This window comes from Rana temporaria, chromosome 5 (genome assembly GCF_905171775.1).
Source record: "Rana temporaria chromosome 5, aRanTem1.1, whole genome shotgun sequence".
NCBI lineage: Eukaryota > Metazoa > Chordata > Amphibia > Anura > Ranidae > Rana > Rana temporaria.
In genome coordinates this window covers 82,246,596-82,265,666 of record NC_053493.1, presented here as the reverse complement: position 1 = coordinate 82,265,666, position 19,071 = coordinate 82,246,596, and the positions used below count along the sequence as shown (strand labels likewise).

Here is a 19,071-nt window from a genome sequence, read left to right as displayed (position 1 = left end):
TGTACCTGTAGGCATGAGGCGTGAGGCGTGGAGGGTATCTGAACAGTAGAGATCTTGTTGTGAATTGTATCAATCTTCCGCTTGAAGTGATTGGCGATCTCCTGGGCGGTGAGTGAGTTAGTGGGTGGAGGCAATGGAGGACGAAGGAGAGAGTTGAAGGTAGAGAAGAGTTGACGGGGACGGGATGATAAGTTTTTAATAAGGGTGATAAAATAGATCTGCTTGGCAGTGAAGAGGCTAGAATTGTATATTTGGAGGGCAGATTTATACTGGGCGAAGTCTTCCTGGGACTTAGTCTTGCGCCACAGGCGCTCGAGAGCACGGCTATGTTTTTTCAGACTTCTAGTATCATTTGTTTGCCAGGGTTGAAGGGGACGGGGCCTTATTCTGCGTGTAGTGAGAGGGGCCAGTCTGTCCAGTGATGCTAGAAGTGAAGTGTTGTAGACTGAAGTGGCTAGGTCGGTGCAGGACAGGGGTGCAATTTTGTCATAGAGGTGGTCAGTCTCAGAGTATAGAAGAGAAGGGTTGATATGGTCCAGGTTTCTACGAGTAACTGTTAGGCATTTGTGGGGGAGAGGATGTGGAGGAGAGTGAGAGAGTAAAATTAATAAGGTAGTGATCAGAGAGGGGGTAAGGATAATTGGAGAGGTTGCATAGAGTGCATAGGTGGGAAAAGACAAGGTCAAGAGTATTGCCTTCAGAGTGAGTAGGAGCATGTATCCATTGCTTCAGGTCAAAAGAGGAGGTTAGACTGAGAAGTTTGGAAGTTGCAGGAGTGTTAGCATTAGTAGGGATGTTGAAGTCGCCAAGAATGATTGTGGGGATTTCAGAAGAGAGAAAGTAGGGTAGCCAGGCAGAGAAATCATCAAGAAAGGAGGATACTGGACCGGGGGGGGCGGTAGATGACAGCTATCCTTAGAGAAACTGGGGAGAAGAGACGAATGCAATGCGCCTCAAATGAGGAGAGTGACATAGAGGGAGGTGGCTGAAGCACCTGAAAGGTGCTATGTGGGGCCAATAGGATTCCAACACCCCCTCCTTTGCGTCCACTGGGTCTGGGGGAGTGAGTCCAAAGAAGACCACCGTGAGATAGAGCAGCAGAAGACGAGGTGTCGGATTCATGAAGCCAGGTTTCAGTAATGGTGAGAAGATTAAATGAGTTAGCGATAAAGAGATCATGGAGGGGGGTGAGTTTGTTACAGACGGAGCGAGCATTCCAAAGGGCGCAAGAGAAAGGGAGTCTGGTCTTGGGAAGAAGGGAAATGGGAATTAGATTGTGTGGATTGCGACTGCATCCAGAGGGTGTAGGGCAATGGGTGCGTTGAGCACAGTTAGATGGAGGGCCAGGGTTTGGGGAGACATCACCAGAGGATAGGAGAAGTAGAAGGGTGAGGGAGGTAATGTGAGAATGTGATTTATATGAGGGGACATGCCCCAGCGATTTGGAGCATTGGGCATTTGGTTTTAGAATTAGCATGAGTTGGTGAGTGCAGTAATAAGAAGAGGACAGAAGTGAGGGTGATATATACAAGGTGTGGGGTGGCGAAGAGGGGTGAAGGGAAGACAGTTTAAGGATAGAAGACACAGCTGTCAGAAGTAGTGGTAGACAGTGCATTTTAGAAAGGGGAGGAAAAGTAAAACCTCCCATAAAAAAGAAAAAAAAAAAGAAAAGAACTGATACCTGTATTATAAAAGACAAGTCATTTAATACTTCCCCGCCTTGTACAATCGCTGAAGTGCAGAGCCGAAGTGCTTCCACTTAAAGAAACGCCCCACTTGAAGAATGAGCACCAGACGCTATGAGCCCCCTGCTAAAGATTACAGTATACTGTATGTAAAGTGTTTGTTTACTTTTTTGAATTTGGCGCCGTTCTCCGCCCCCGTGCGTCGTAACGTCTCAGGGAACGGAGATCGGCGGCACACGGGGAGACTGTGAATCGAGCGAGGAGGTCCCGCTCGCTCACACAGCGGGGTGGCATCGCTGGATCCAGGGACAAAGTAAGTAACTTGCCTGTGGATCCAGCGAGAAGGTAAGCCGCGCCGCTGCACACTCTGCACGTCCAGCCCGAGCGTGACTCGGGGTTACCGATCCTAGCATAAAAAATCAACCCCCAGTCACGCTCGGGTTTACCGCCAAGGGGGTTAAGAAACACCCCTGAGTAAAGGAAGTAAACTGAAACGCGTCGGGTGAAGGACAATACAGGCAGTTCCCGAGTTACGAACGCATAAGGAACTGTAGGTTTGTTCGTAAGTGGAATTTATTTATTTATTTATTTATTAAAATTCTTAAAAGTACAAAAAAGTACAAAACGCAGTCAGTTACCCGTAGGCCTCGGTGCGCCGAGAACAACAATACAGCAACAACCAAAAAAACACACACAGGCAGCGGAACAGATCAAATTTAAAATAGTAGCAGATCAAAGAACTATAAAAACCTATGTAATTCCATAGGCTAGACTGAAAAGCTCAGTTTTTAAAAGCTTCCTGAACTTAAAAAGATCATTCTCAAGCCTTAATTTTAGAGGCAGGGAGTTCCAAAACTGTGCTCCCTGGACCGCACTCGTCCTCCCTCCGCATTTTTTCTTACGAAATTTAGGAATCACCAAAGTTTCCAAATTAGCCGACCTTAAGGTACGGTTGGGCACATACTTGGTGAATTTTTCCTGCAGGTACACTGGCCCCTTGCCATGGGTAGCCCTGTGCACCATGCATCCAGTCTTAAACAGAACCCGTTCCTTCACGGGTAGCCAATGCAGGGCTCTCAGCGATGGCGTGATGTGGTCACGACGACCAACACCCGTGAGTAGCCTCGCAGCGGCATTCTGAATAAGCTGTAATTTGTGCATGATGTTATTAGGTAAACCCAGGTACAAAGCATTACAATAATCTAATCGACTTCCAATAATGGCATTGACCATGGAGATCTTATGCGATTCTTCAATGAAGCGAAAAGTCGACCTCAGGAGTTTCAAGTGGAAGTGACAAGAACTCACCACCTGGTTTACCTGTGGTCGTAGCGTCAATCTCTCGTCCAAGATGATTCCCAAATCCCTGACCTGGGTGACTGGCACTGGGACCGATGAAAACGAGTCCGGCCAGGTAGGGAAACCGCCCGACCATGGCTGATTGCATAAAACCATGCACTCAGTCTTGGAGCCATTGAGCATAAGATAATTGGCCCCCATCCAGGCTTGAATTTCCTCCAGGCAGGTGGCCAGAGTTATCTGTGCCCCCCCATCCCTGGGCAGAGGAATGTAGAACTGGGTGTCGTCAGCGTAGACATGAAAAGATAGGTTGTGGCGGCGGATGATATATAGCAGAGGCCTCAGATAGATGTTGAACAGGAGCGGCGATAACGCCGACCCTTGAGGGACTCCACAGAACAGGGGACTATCAGAAGAGCAGTGCAGTCCCAGCCTTACTCTCTGAACCCTGTCCAGCAGAAATTAGGTCATCCATGCCAATGCTATACCATCAATGCCTGCCACAGTCCCTAATCGATCAAGCAGTCTAGAATGATCGATGGTATCGAATGCTGCCGACAGATCCAGCAATACCAAGGCCGAAGCCTCATTTCTGTCCAGGGCCCAGAGTAGATCATCCTGGACTTTGGTCAAGGCGGTTTCAGGACCTCTTCCTGGTCGGAATCCAGATTGAAAATCATCGAGAATGGAATTGGACTCGAGATGGGGCTGAATTTGCCACACTGCGGCTCGTTCCATGATTTTTGCCAGAAATGGTAGAGTTGAAATGGGACGATTATTGCTCAACACGGAGCGTGCCAGGTTAGCTTTCTTCAGCAGGGGAATAATCACCGCCCGCTTCAGAATACCCGGCACTGTTCCAGTGGAGAAGGAAGTATTTACAATGTCGGCAATAAAGGGGGCCAATGTCTCTGCGGCGTCCTTCACTAGTTGCGCAATGCAAGGATCAAATGATGAGGACGAGGCTCTAAGAGACTTGAGGATATTCAGAATATCTAAAGTAGAGACGTCCACAAAACTAGAGAATCTTGTACCTTCATAGATGGGACAATATTCCTCAATATCTACTACTTTGATATTGTTCCTAATAATTTCTATCTTTTCATTAAAATAATTTGATAAAATATTACAAAACTCTGGTGAAGCTTCTTCTTCCGGCTGTCTACATGCTGGATTAGCTAGATTTTTCGCAACTCTAAAGAGTTCAGCTGCTGCATTTTTAGCATTAGCAATTTTTTCAGAGAAAAACTGCTTTTTGGCAGTTTGTATCCCTAGTTTATAGTTCCTCAGGGCTGCGGTATATACCTCCTTGGAGGCAGGCACCGGATTTTTTCTCCACGCTTTCTCCGCTGCTCTGCACTTCCATTTTAAACTTCTGGTCACCTGGGTAAACCAGAGGGGATTATTATTTGCTTGCCTAATGCAATGATTTCTCTTTAGGGGGGCTAAGTAGTCGAGCGCTTTTGTAATAGCCGTATTGAAAAAATTAATTTTCTCAGCTGCGACTTTAGTGGACTCAAACGATGCCTTATCAATATTCAACAGGAAGTGGTTACTAAAAGCCTTAACAGATATTTTAGTGAGATTTCGCGAAAATTTTGGAATACTGTTCCTATTAGGAACATGAGGTAACTTTTTGCGAAATTTATGGCTGTGATCAAATAATATTAATTTGTGATCACTCCATATAATCTCTTTCGGGGGATGTACTTTCTCTATACATCCTGACTGGAAAAGCCAGTCCAGGGTGTGGCCCGCTTTATGAGTAGCCCCTATGACATCTTGGCTATAGCCAATGGAGTTTGCAAATGCAATCAACTGCTGGGCTTCCGAATTATTTACATCGTCAGCCCAGCAATTGAAATCTCCCAAGACTATAGATTGGGCATATCGCAGGGATTGGGTCGTTAGGAGTTCGCACATCTCCTCGCCAAACCTAGCTTTAGCGTTAGGAGGATGATAAATCACTGCCATTCCTATGGTTACTTCAGGGCTCAAGTTGCACTGCAGGAAAAGTGTCTCCATAGACGCATAAGAATCCTGCGTGCAAGTTTTTATAATTTTCAACTTAGCCTTGTATATGCAAGCAGTTCCTCCACCTCTCCCCGAGCTACGGTCACAAGATAGTAGCTTATACCCAGGCGGGACCAATTTGTTCAGTCTGGGCGGGGAAGCAGGAGAGAACCAGGTTTCCGTGATTAGCAGGTAATCTAAATCATACTCTAATAAGGTGTCATAAATGGCTGTCGCGTTTTTTACCGCAGACCGCGCATTAAGAAGTCCTCCTTTTATTGTAGAATTTATTTGTTTATGGGCTAGGGTTTTTTCATCTATCAAAGTATCTGCATTAGCAACTTTTGGTACTGACAAGATTTTCTCAGCTATAAGATTAAAATTAAAATCAAGCAAATTATATTTATTCAATTTCATCAAGGTTCTAACGGGAACATGTCCTTCCATATTAAAGGTTTTTAATTGGACAGAAGAGTACACAATTCTGCTCTGACTTTGAGGACTATAATGGATGGTCGATACCATAACGTCCGGCCTACCACCAGTTTCCATTATAAATAAATGTAAAAAATACTAAAACTCTTACCAGGAAGACTAAGCTGTTATAATTAGCCGTACTATGTCTATAAAAACAACTGCTACCAAGAATCACAATCAAAGGCTCACCTCGACTGCTGCATGGTAAAATTTGTGCCCAACTCAAAAAAAGGGGGGGGGACCCACCCGACCCACCCCGGACGGGCACAGACGGGCTTCCCTCCGGCGCGCCGCCGGCGCCCGCTGCGCTCCGCACAGCGTCCCGCCGCCTTTGAAGGCCTGCTAGACCCCGCCCACAGTGGGGAATTAGTCCCAGCTTCTCCCAGAGAGGGAAAGCTGATTGCTGATGACACTGCACCTGTGCGGCCTCTCCAGAGGCAACTTTACACAGCAGTGGGAAAGGGGCTGTTTGAAGAAAGTCACTCCAGGGGACACAGTCAGGTACAGTCAGAAACTGAAATTAAAATAATGCTGCCCTCCGCTCACCAGTGAGCCGTCTTGGTGCTGCTGATTGTGATGAGTTCGTAAGTTGGAACACTGCTTGTAAGTGTAACTTCCGCCTGTGCAAGGATGTTGGATGTTCCGGTTTCCGCCTGTGCAGGGATGTGGCATGTTCCGGCTTTCTCCTGTGCAGGGATGTGGCATGTTCCGGCTTCCGCCTGTACAGGGATGTGGCATGTTACGGCTTCCGCCTGTACAGGGATGTGGCATGTTCCGGCTTCCGACTGTACAGGGATGTGGCATGTTACGGCTTCCGCCTGTGCAGGGATGTGGCATGTTCTGGCTTCCGCCTGTACAGGGATGTGGCATGTTCCGGCTTCCGACTGTACAGGGATGTGGCATGTTCCGGCTTCCGCCTGTGCAGGGATGTGGCATGTTCCGGCTTCCGCCTGTGCAGGGATGTGGCATGTTCCGGCTTCCGCCTGTGCAGGGATGTGGCATTTTCCGGCTTTCTCCTGTGCAGGGATGTGGCATGTTCCGGCTTCCGCCTGTGCAGGGATGTGGCATGTTCCGGCTTCCGCCTGTGCAGGGATGTGGCATGTTCCGGCTTCCGCCTGTGCAGGGATGTGGCATGTTCTGGCTTCCGCCTGTGCAGGGATGTGGCATGTTCCGGCTTCCGCCTGTGCAGGGATGTGGCATTTTCCGGCTTTCTCCTGTGCAGGGATGTGGCATGTTCCGGCTTCCGCCTGTGCAGGGATGTGGCATGTTCCGGCTTCCGCCTGTGCAGGGATGTGGCATGTTCCAGCTTCCGCCTGTGCAGGGATGTGGCATGTTCCGGCTTCCGCCTGTGCAGGGATGTGGCATGTTCTGGCTTCCGCCTGTGCAGGGATGTGGCATGTTCCGGCTCCCGCCTGTACAGGGATGTGGCATGTTCCGGCTTCCGCCTGTGCAGGGATGTGGCATGTTCCGGCTTCCGCCTGTGCAGGGATGTGGCATGTTCCGGCTTCCGCCTGTACAGGGATGTGGCATGTTCCGGCTTCCGCCTGTGCAGGGATGTGGCATGTTCCGGCTTCCGCCTGTACAGGGATGTGGCATGTTCTGGCTTCCTCCTGTACAGGGATGTGGCATGTTCCGGCTTCCGCCTGTGCAGGGATGTGGCATGTTCCGGCTTCCGCCTGTGCAGGGATGTGGCATGTTCCGGCTTCCGCCTTGTGCAGGGATGTGGCATGTTCTGGCTTCCGCCTGTGCAGGGATGTGGCATGTTCCGGCTTCCGCCTGTGCAGGGATGTGGCATGTTCCGGCGTCCGCCTGTGCAGGGATGTGGCATGTTCCGGCTTCCTCCTGTGCAGGGATGTGGCATGTTCCGGCTTCCTCCTGTGCAGGGATGTGGCATGTTACGGCTTCCGCCTGTGCAGGGATGTGGCATGTTCCGGCTTCCGCCTGTACAGGGATGTGGCATGTTCCGGCTTCCGCCTGTGCAGGGATGTGGCATGTTCCGGCTTCCGCCTGTACAGGGATGTGGCATGTTCTGGCTTCCTCCTGTACAGGGATGTGGCATGTTCCGGCTTCCGCCTGTGCAGGGATGTGGCATGTTCCGGCTTCCGCCTGTGCAGGGATGTGGCATGTTCCGGCTTCCGCCTTGTGCAGGGATGTGGCATGTTCTGGCTTCCGCCTGTGCAGGGATGTGGCATGTTCCGGCTTCCGCCTGTGCAGGGATGTGGCATGTTCCGGCGTCCGCCTGTGCAGGGATGTGGCATGTTCCGGCTTCCTCCTGTGCAGGGATGTGGCATGTTCCGGCTTCCTCCTGTGCAGGGATGTGGCATGTTCCGGCGTCCGCCTGTACAGGGATGTGGCATGTTCTGGCTTCCGCCTGTGCAGGGATGTGGCATGTTCAGGGTACTTCTGGGGCTCTTCTGGCCATGCAGTACATGAAGTACTGCAGTGTGAAATGTGGCAAGTACTGCTCGGGGGTATCTAGGACCAGCGTGGAGCACAAGCAAAAGGTATTAAGGCCGTTCGTAAGTAGGAGTCGTTCGTAAGTCGTTATGCTTTGATTATGGTGTTTCTGGACACAGATTTGTATACATTCCATGTTTTTGTTTATGTGCAAGTGTTTTTAATATATTCTGTTAAATAAATATCCTTTTCTACAAACATAAATTTACCTATACTTTTTTCAATATATAAGTGCCTAAAAAGTCCACCTGGGGCATTTAGTTATTTTCTAACAATTTCTGGATGTGGCACTACTCGGGATACACTCACCGATTTCATCCTTATAGGAGAGGAAATTTGGGGGTGTGTGCTAGGAGTGGTGATGCAGGGGGATTTTAGTTGGATGGGGGGGTTGGAGAAGAGAAGGGTATATTTTGGGGGCTTGTTTTAGAAGAGGTGATATGGTATAGAGGGGAAGGGATTTTTGCTAGAAGTTTTTTTTTTTTGGTGGCGGGGGGAATTGTGCTAGTAGGGATCATTGGGGGGAGGGGTGATATTTGCGCTTGGACAAGGATTTGGCGTGGGGTGGCAAAGAATGTGTGACCAAAAAGGAAATTTGAGGGGTGGAGGATTCATGCTAGGGGGGTGATTTTTTTGGGGTGCGGCATTTGTGCTGGGGGAAATTGAGGGATGGAGGGGGCAGAGATTTGTGCTGGGAGGGGGGGCGGATTGTACTGCGAGGAGGGGGATTTATGCCTAGGGGGTAATCCTGCATATTAGTGCCAATTTGTTTGGAGGGGGGGGGGTGATTTTTGCTGATACATAATGCTCATACATCCCGCAGTTTGACATGTTCACCCTAGACTCTAGGTGACCTTGTACCAGCACTGGTTAAGACAGTTCACATTTGTTTACTTAGGCCCCTTTCACACTGGGGCAGGAGGCGCGGTGGCGGTATAGCGGCACTATACCGTCGGAATTGCCGCAGGATTCGGCCGCTAGCGGTGTGGTATTAACACCCGCTAGCGGCCGATAAAGGGTTAATACCGCCCGCAATGTGCCTCTGCAGAGGCGCATTGCGGGCGGTATTACTGCGGTTTCCAATTGTTTTAAATGGGAAGGAGCGGTGAAGGAGCGGTATACATACCGCTCCTCTCACCGCTCCAAAGATGCTGCTTGCAGGAGATTTTTTTCTCTCCTGCCAGCGCATCGCCTCAGTGTGAAAGCCCTCTGGCTTTCACATTGAGAAGGCTGGGCAGGAGTTTTTCAGGCGGTATTTAGGCCATATTTTTAGCGCTGTACCGCCTGAAAAACTCCTCAGTGTGAAAGGGGCCTTATACAGTGTATTTAGATATTTTTCTGGAGTTTAGCTTTAAAAGAATTTTGGCACTATTCCAACTTGCATTGTTGGATCAAGTCTGAACAGACCACTTAGCAGCACTGCATACCTCACTTGACCTGTTGGACATTTTGAGCATCCTGTCAATGTACTCCTGTGCCTTGTCACTTCTTCCAAGCAGCCATAGAAGTAAGCCTGCATAGTAAAGAGCTTTAGGTCCTGCTGACCTTCGGTTTTCTTTTAACTTACTTTCCAGGCCAGAAACTTCCTCACGATCTGTGGGAAATATGAAATAATACATAAATGACATAATATATACCACACGGGACTGGTTTTGTTGGCGTCCGCATGCTCAGCAAGGGATTTCCCCGCTGATCCCCACTGAGCAGGCAGATGGCTGATCCGTGTCTGCTTCTCTATTACGCGTTACGTCCCAAGGGGCCGGGGCTTTGTCAGCGGATACGGAATCACGTATTACACCCGCCTAATTTATGTTCTCGGGCCAGTGCGCTTTGGATGTTGGAGCCTTCCACACACAATCAATTACTATGGAAACTAAACGCGCTTCCGGCATGGCCAGGAGGACATTTCCTTTGTTTACGTATTGCTTTAGAAACTCCTTACTCGCCCAGCACAGCCAGGAAGTCTCCCTACGCATCAAATAGGCATTTAAAACAGATAACAAAATGTACACTTATTATATAAGAGGGGGGAAGAAAAAGAGAGAGAAAACTTTCTAAACACACCTTATTATAAGTGCAACATATTAAATTGAACACTATGGCCCGGATTCACGTAGCACTTACGCCGACGTATCTCGAGATACGCAGTGTAAGTGCACAGATGGGCCGTCGTATCTATGCGCCTGACTTTGAAAACAAGATACGCCTGAAATTAGGCTTCATCGGACAGACGTAAGTTTTCTACGCCGTCGTATCGTGGGCGCATATTTACGCTGGCCGCAAGGGGCGCTCCCATTGATTTACGCTTCGAATATGCAAATGACTGAGATACGCCGATTCACGAACGTACTTGCGCCCGTCGCAGTAAGATACGCGGTTGACGCAAGTCGTACGTCCGGCAGCAGCATCAATGCACCAGGGAACAGAGCCGTCGTATTTTACATCGTTTACGTAGTACGTGAATAGGGCTGGGCGTAGGTTACGTTCACGTCGTAGGCAGTGATTCGACGTATCTTAGGCGTTCGTTCCGACGTGATTCTGAGCATGCGCATTGGGAAGCGTCCATGGGACGGCGTATGTGCTGTTCGTTCGGCCCATCATTTGCATGGGGTCACGGTTCATTTAAATGGATCACGCCCACTTCCACCTACTTTGAATTAGGCCGGCTTACGCCTAGGAATTTACGTTTCGCCGGCGCAACGTTGGGAGCAAGTGCTTTGTGAATACTGTGCTCGCCGCTCTGCGCTACGTCGGCGTAGCGTATATTCGATACGCTACGCCGACATAACTATGCGCCGAGGTATGTGAATCCGGGCCTATAATTCATAAAATGCATAATATTAAAACATTTAAATAAACATGCTTGGCCATCCTGATAGATGTATATGCAATACATAAACATATACAATACATAAATGTATACAATACATAAAATAATATATTAACGATCAGAAATTAAACAATTTAAGTCAAATTCGTCATTCAAGCCTGGAGGAACTGATACTTTGGTTTTGTATATCCAATATGATTCTCTACGGCTCAGCTGTCTGATAAACCCCCCCCCCCCCCCATTAGTATTTCTTAACCCTTTCAATACCCCAGAATTTTAAACCCCTTTCGGGTGCCTATTATGACAGAGCCTATAGTGTTTATACACATTATGGGTTTTTATTGCTGTCTGTGTTTTTACCATTATCACCAAAACTGAAAGTAAAATAAAATCCCAAATTTTGGGTTGTCACCAGGGATCCCCCCCCCTATTTTTGTGACCCGGGGTCACAGGAAGAGGGGAAGTGTTCCAATGGGGACACTGGCTCTGGTGACAATCAGGGATTCCTTCACTTTGGAGAAATCTCCTCTCACTTCATGTTTTCATAATGAGACAGGAAGTGATGGAAAATTTACCTAATGGGACACAGATGGCAAAAATAAAATGACAGTTGTTATAACCCTCCCTAACTCTGTCCAATAATTGAATTTTTTTTATTTATTTTGCCTTTAGCCCTCATGCACACTAAACACGGGTTTGAAATCATGCGAGTTCAGCAATTTTAAACCCGCATTTCAGTGCAAGTTCAGGGGGGAATTTGAAAGACATCTGTGCGGGTTCATGCACAGATGTCTATTAAAATCGGCCTCACTTTTTGCTTTGTTTGGTTGTTTGATTGTTTTTAAAAAGTCAAAACCTCTTAATAAAATGATTTGCAAATTCATAATCGCACCGTATGGGACAGTGTCTTTGTCAGCAATAGGCTGTGATTTGGCATGCGATTTGACATGTCAAATCGCTTAGATGTAAATGGGGGTTCTACTTTAAAATCACTGCAACATCCAAACATGTACTCCCAACCGAAGAAACACTGGACCAAAGATATTTCAGACCTTAAAGCGGAGTTCCGGCCACAATTTCACTTTTTAAATATAAATACACCTGTAATACACAAGCTTAATGTATTCTAGTAAAGTTAGTCTGTAAACTAAGGTCCGTTTTGTTAGGTTGTTACAGCATTTAGACACTTTATAAAATAGAAATTGACTGGGGCCATCTTAAGTGTGGGCATCATGAAGCCAGACTGTATGACTTCCTGGATTTCAGCCTTGCAGATCTCGCACATGCTCAGTGCTGCACAAGCAGTGTAATAGGTTTCAGATCAGCTTTCAGCACCTGTGCTGTCCAAGTCACATGATTCTTCGAGACTGGGGAGTGCACAGACTCCTGGAAAGTTACACCCACTACATTCCCAGGAGTCTGTGCTGTGTAGGTTAGGAAGCTTAAGCACCTAGGTGCAGGAAGTGGGAAGATTAACTATTCTGCCTAGCAACAACACTTTGAAGGTATCTAAAAAAAAAAAAAAAAATTCTTAAAGGACGAATGACATTTTTTTAAAACTACTGATGTAATGTTATATTTATGGGTGGAACTCCACTTTAAAAAAACTCAATTGAGTTTAGTAAAGCCTCATTCACACAGGTGTATCTATGCGTAACCCCATGTGAAGGGCCGTCTTTGCCCGTATGGGATGCATAGGTGTTCCGAACAGGCAATCGCATTCACGTCTATTGGGATGTCGTGGCTGCACAAGCACAGGAGCTGGTCCCAACTAATGCATCCATCGCATCTAAAAATTGTTAAAATACAATGTAATAAATGTTTGCCTTTGGGTTTCATACTTTTTTAACTGTTGCTGGGCATGGTTCAGAGAACTCACACTATGAAAAGGAACCTGACCAAGAGGGTAAACCATGCCCGGGCTCCATTAAAACTGCCAGTGTGCTTGCACCCTACTGTGGCTGCCCTGCTTCTACTAAGATGGCCGCATTCACACAGAGGCATAGTACACAACAAGACATGAAAAGACCAAAGGCAATACTGTTGACTAGTGCTTGCCCTATGTCTGCCTTTTTCTTGGGCACAGCTGCCAGAGTTCAGCTCCTCTGTAAATATGAGTGTAGAATGTTTGTGATGAGAATTAAACCTTACCAAAGGTACCATTTTTCTTATGAGCATAAATTAGAAGCATGAGGGCGCATAACGAGACATCTGGAACTTCTCTGATGGACTCTAGCTCTCGAATGGCCTCCTGCACTCGGTCTGGTGACAGAAGAAGGAACATTATGACAAAAGTACACACTATCATGTTCACTAATCAGAAAACAAACTAAAATGTACAGTAAAACCTTGGATTGTGAGCATAATTTGTTCCAGAAATATGCTTGTAATCCAAAGCACTTGTATATCAAAGCAATTTTTTTACAGGGTATAAAAGAGAAGAGAGTCGCCTCCAAGTGTAGCAATAAGTTGCTAAATGTTGTATCTTCATTAACCACTTAAGCCCCGTATCTTTAGGCAGCTAAATGCCCAGGCCAGGTTTTGTGATTCGGCACTGCGTCGCTTTAACTGACAATTGCGCTGTCGTGCGACGTGGCTCCCAAACAAAATTGACGTCCTTTTTTTCCCACAAATAGAGCTTTCTTTTGGTGGTATTTGATCACCTCTGCGGTTTTTATTTTTTAATAAACAAAAATAGAGCGACAATTTTGAAAAAATATCAATATTTTTTACTTTTTGCTATAATAAATATCCCCCAAAAACATATCTTCTACCTATTTTTGGTAAAAAAAAATCGCAATAAGTGTTTATCGATTGGTTTGCGCAAAATTGATAGCGTTTACAAAATAGGGGATAGTTTTATTGCATTTTTATTATTATTTTTTTTTTTTTTACTACTAATAGCGGCGATCAGCGTTTTTTTTCGTGACTGCGACATTATGGCGGACACTTCGGACAATTTTGACACATTTTTGGGACCATTGTCATTTTCACAGCAAAAAATGCATTTAAATTGCATTGTTTATTGTGAAAATGACAGTTGCAGTTTGGGAGTTAACCACAGGGGGCGCTGAAGGAGTTATGCTTCACCTAGTGTGTGTTTACAACTGTAGGGGGGTGTGGCTGTAGGTCTGAAGTCATCGATCGAGTCTCCCTATAAAAGGGATGACTCGATCGATGCAGCCGCCACAGTGAAGCACGGGGAAGCCGTGTTTACATACGGCTCTCCCCGTTCTTCAGCTCCGGGGAGCGCTCGCGAGGGGGCGGCTAGAAACGAATAGCCGCGCCCTCATCCCGGATCGCTCCCTGAGGCTTACCGACCGCTGCATGTAGCGGGCACGTCGTTCTGCCTGTCCGTGCCATTTTGCCGACGTATATGTACATGCGGCGGTCGTTAAGAGGTTAAATGTAACCAAATTGCTACACTTAGAGGCTCCTCTCTTCTTTTTTATACTCAATTGTGACATGAAGCTACTCTTATACCAAGACATCGCTTGTATATCAAGGCAAAATGTATTAAAACATTTTGCTTGTCTTGCAAAACGCTCTCAAACCAAGTTACTCTCAAACCAAGGTTTTACTGTACTAAACAAACCATGAACTGTGATCAGAGAATGTTTTTTTTGCTCCTCTGATCAACTCTAGCAAAGACTTTTTTTTTTTACCATGAACAGACTGTGAAAACATCCTTCCTCTGGACAAGTAATAAAAGGTAGTGGCTATCACTGGGATAAAAAGACCAGGAAAGGATAACAACTCAATTGAAGTTCTAACCGTTGCATTGTTTCAGTCTTTGACTGTGCTGGAGAGATTTTCTCAACAATTTTGCAACAGGAAAAGAGCAGAAATCTCTCTTATGCCGCATACACACGGTCTGAATTTCTGATGGAAAAAGTCCAACGGAATTTTTTTCATTTAATATTTAGACCGTGTGTATGCCCCATTCAGACAGACTAAAGCCTCGTTCACACGACCGAGTTTCTCGGCAAAAAACGCTGTTTTTTTTTTTTTGCCGAGGAAACCGGTCATGTGTACACTTTTCGACGAGGAAACTGTCGAGGATCTCGTCGAGCCAAAAAGAGAACATGTCTTCTTTTTCCTCAACGGCAATGGAGAAATTTGGCTCGCCGAGATCCTCGACAGCCTAACAAGGAACTCGACGAGCAAAACGATGTGTTTCGCCCGTCGAGTTCCTTGGTCGTGTGTACTAGGCCTGAGAAAGAGAACATGTTCTTTTTTTCGACAGAAAAAAATTATATCGGAAATTCCGTTCGTCTGTATGGAATTCCGACGGAGAAAAAAACATGCATGCTCTGAAACACGTAGTGTTGTACGTCACACGTTTTCGAAAGTCAGACCTTGGTGTGTCCCTGTGTATGCAAGACAAGTTAAGAGAAATTCCGTCGGAAAAACCCGTTGTAGTTTCCGATCGTGTGTACGGGGCATAACAGGGTCAAAAACTGCAGTAAGAATCTGCAAAAAGCTCTGGGGGTAATCCACAAAGATCGTGCGTAACTTAATTTTTTCTATTTAAGTTACACTGCCTTAAAATTTCTACCTAAGTGCCCGATCCACAAAGCACTTACCTAGAAATTTTGGGCTGTGTAACTTAAATTCCGCCGGCGCAAGGCGTTCCTATTTTCATGGGGGCGATTCCCATTTAAATTAGGCGCGCTCCCGCGCCGGCCGTACTGCGCATGCTCGTGACGTCATTTTCCCGACGTGCATAGAGCGAAATTACGTTATGCCGAGCTTTGTGGATTGCGACGGGTCAATAAAGTTGCGTCGGGAAAAAAAAAAGATACGGCGCAAATTTTTTTTTTCAAAATTAAAAAAAAATCGCGTCGCTGGACAGAAAGGTCTGTTTTTACAAGGTGTAAACAGTTTACACCTTGTAAAAGCAGCCCTAATTTTGTGTTTGCAAACTAAAACTTACGGAGAAAAAACGAAGCTGAAAAGCTTCGTGGATCTCCGTAAGTGCTAATTTGCATACCCGACGCTGGATTTCGACACAAAATGCCCCCAGCGGCGGATGCGGTACTGCATCCTAAGATCCGGCAGTGTAAGTCCCTTACACATGCCGGATCTTCTGCCTAACTATGGAAAACTGATTCTGTGGATCAGTTCCATAGTTAGGAACAGGGATACGACGGCGTAACAGCAGTTACGCCGTCGTATCCCTTTTGTGGATTCGGCCCTCTATCCCTACGTTGCCAAAAAAAAATTGGGCTGGAGTAGGATTCTATCTAATTTAAAGGTTAATATAATTCTTCCCCTTCTCCCTGGGACCCATCTAATTTAGCAAACATAAAAGCATACATACCTTTATTTTACCAGTCTTGTGTCCGGCTTCGCGATGTCAGAATCCTTTTCTATTGGTGGCAGTGGGTGGCCCTTACTTCTGCAGTAAAAGGCGCTCAGTGCTGTTCAGGGCAATAGTACAATGGGGGTTATTTACAAAAGACAAATCCACTTTGCACTGCAAATGCAAACTACAAGTGAAATTGCACTGAAAGTGCACTTGGAAGTGCAGTCGCTGTAGATCCGAGGGGGACATGCAAGGAAAATAAGAAACAGCATTTTAGCTTGCACATGATTGGATGATAAAATCAGCAGAGCTTCCCCTCATTTCAGATCTTCCCCTCAGATTTACAGCGACTGCACTTCCAAGTGCACTTTCTGTGCAATTTCAAGTGCACTTTGCACTTGTAGTGCAAAGTGGATTTGCCTTTCGCAAATAACCCCCAATGAGTTACTATCAGAATATGTACATGTTCATGGACTCAACCTGTCCAGGGGCTTTGTTTTATCATTTTGATACTACATGAGTTCACTAGGTCACAGAGCGGTTTCTAATCCTTTCATTTAGGTAGATTCAGAAAGAGTAAGGCCGGCTTATCAGTAGATAAGTCGACCTAACTCAGAATCTACGCCGACCTAAGTTAAGCGTATGCTCAAACAGAGATACGCTTAAACATATCTAAGATACGACGGCTTGCGCCGTCCTATCTTAGATTGCAATATTTTGGATGGCCGCTAGGTGGCGCTTCCATTGCGGTCGGCGTAGAATATGTAAATGAGGGGATACACCAATTCACGAACGTACGACAGGCCGACGCAGTACTTTTATGCTGTTTACGTAAGAGATAGGCCGCGTAAAGTTAGAGCTAGGCTCTAGTGGAATAGTAATGTCAAGTATGGCCCCCGTTCCCGCCGCGAAATTCGAAATTTTTACGTCGTTTGCGTAAGTCGTCCGCGAATCGGGATTTACGTCGTTTACGTCCACGTCTAAATCAATAGGCCCGTACGGCGTACTTAGCCGCAATGCGCACTGGGAAATGTAGGCGCCCGGCGCATGCGCAGTAGCCGGAAAACGTCAAAAACGCGAGGTCAAGCCTCATTACCATTAAACACGCCCCCCTCCAACCCATTTGAATTAGGCGCCCTTACGCCCGCCGCGTTTACACTACGCTAAGTAAGGAGGTAAGTGCCTTGAGAATCATGTACTAGCCTCTCTTACTTAAGGCGGCATAGTGTAAACACGCTAGGCTACGCCGCCGCAAATTAGCGCGCCCCTACCTGAATCTACTCAATTGTCTCTGAGAACACCTAGTTCTGAGCATTCCATTTTATAAGCCAAGAATCCTCAACGCCTCTAACAAAAGTCTTTGGGGTTGATTTACTAAAGGCAGATGTACTGTGGACTGCAAGGGCACTTGCTTCCGAGCTTAGTAAATGAGGTGACACTTCATTTTGCAAAAAATACCCAATCACGTGCAAGGAAAATTAAAAAAAAACAGCATTTTTGCTTGCACATGATTGGGTGATAGAAATCAGCAGAGCTTTCCTTCAGATCTAGAGCAACTGCAGTGCACAGTATATTTGCCTTTAGTAAATTAACCTCACTGTACGGTTTAATTATGCACAACCATAAGCTGAAGTATTAACTGCAGGAGTAAATCTAAAGGAGAGGGATTGGGCAGAATGAGAGGTCTGCACCACTGTCTACAGCAGGTAGTGTAAACATATGAGGTGGCCAATAAAAAAGGTAAAAACTATTCTAATAGTTTTACATAATGCAGCAACATCGATACATGTAGGACACCCAACATTAGAGATGATATATTCTTTCAAAGCAAATACACTTTTGCAAACTGGTACTGACTAGTATTCCCGTAAAAACAGGGTACCCGCTCCCCCCTCAAAAAACTGACATGCCAAATGTGGCATGTCAGGGGATCTTCTACACTTAGAACACCTGATGGGTTTTACTTCCTCTTTGTTTCCCTGCAAAGGTAAAGCATAATGGGTTACTATGCAAGTGTATCACTTACCTGAAACCGAATCCTGCGATGTCCCTGATTTCCTCGCTGGCTGGAAGCGTCCATTCTTCTGGCTCTGTGACTGGCCGGAGTCGCGTTACGTCTCTCCCATGCATGCGCGCGGGAGCCGCTAGTCACGGCATGACCACATCTAGAAATGGCACTGTGTGCCCTTTCTAAAGTGCATAGAGCATATAGAAACTTATAGCCAGATTCATAGAGAGTTACGCCGGCGTATCAGTAGATACGCCGTCGTAACTCTGAATCTACGCCGCCGTTAATTTAAGCGAATTCTGGAAACCAGAGACGCTTAAATTAGGCTAAGATACGATCGGCGTAAGACTCCTACGCCGTCGTATCTTAAAGTGTAATTTTTAGGCTGGCCGCTAGGTGGCGCTTCCATTGAGTTCGGCGTAGAATTTCGTAAATGACTAGATACGCCGATTCACGAACGTACGTGCGCCCGTCGCAGTAAAGATATGCCGTTTCCGTAAGAGATACGCCGCGTAAAGATAAAGCTGCCCCCTAGGAGGCGTAGTCAATGTTAAGTATGGCCGTCGTTCCCGCGTCGAAATTTGAAAATTTTACGTCGTTTGCGTAAGTCGTCAGTGAATGGGGCTGGACGTAATTTACGTTCACGTCAAAACCAATACGTCCTTGCGGCGTACTTTGGAGCAATGCACACTGGGATATGTACACGGACGGCGCATACGCCGTTCGTAAAAAACGTCAATCACGTCGGGTCACCCCCCATTAACATAAAAAACGCCCCCTCATCCTCATTTGAATTAGGCGCGCTTACGCCAGCCCCATTTACGCTACGCCGCCGTAAGTTAGGAGGCACATACTTTGTGAATGCAGTACTTGCCTCTCTGACTTTAGACGGCGTAGCGTAAATACGATACGCTGCGCCGCCTTAAAGATACGAGCCCCTACCTGAATCCGGCTAAGGGTGTACAACCACTTTAAAGCAGAAGTTCCATTTTTG

At 46.5% G+C, this 19,071-nt stretch overlaps 1 protein-coding gene across 2 annotated transcripts in view; it reads right to left on the bottom strand.

Annotated features, from left to right (window-relative positions):
- The window catches only part of TTC21A (tetratricopeptide repeat domain 21A), a 116,363-nt gene that overhangs the window by 91,572 nt on the left and 5,720 nt on the right, over positions 1 to 19,071 (bottom strand). For both annotated transcript variants that reach the window (XM_040352773.1, XM_040352771.1), the window contains exons 4-5: positions 12,913 to 13,023; positions 9,359 to 9,525 (exon numbers count right to left, since the gene is read on the bottom strand). In XM_040352773.1, the coding sequence (XP_040208707.1) occupies positions 9,359 to 9,525; positions 12,913 to 13,023 (278 nt within the window). The remainder of the gene's footprint in view (positions 1 to 9,358; positions 9,526 to 12,912; positions 13,024 to 19,071) is intronic.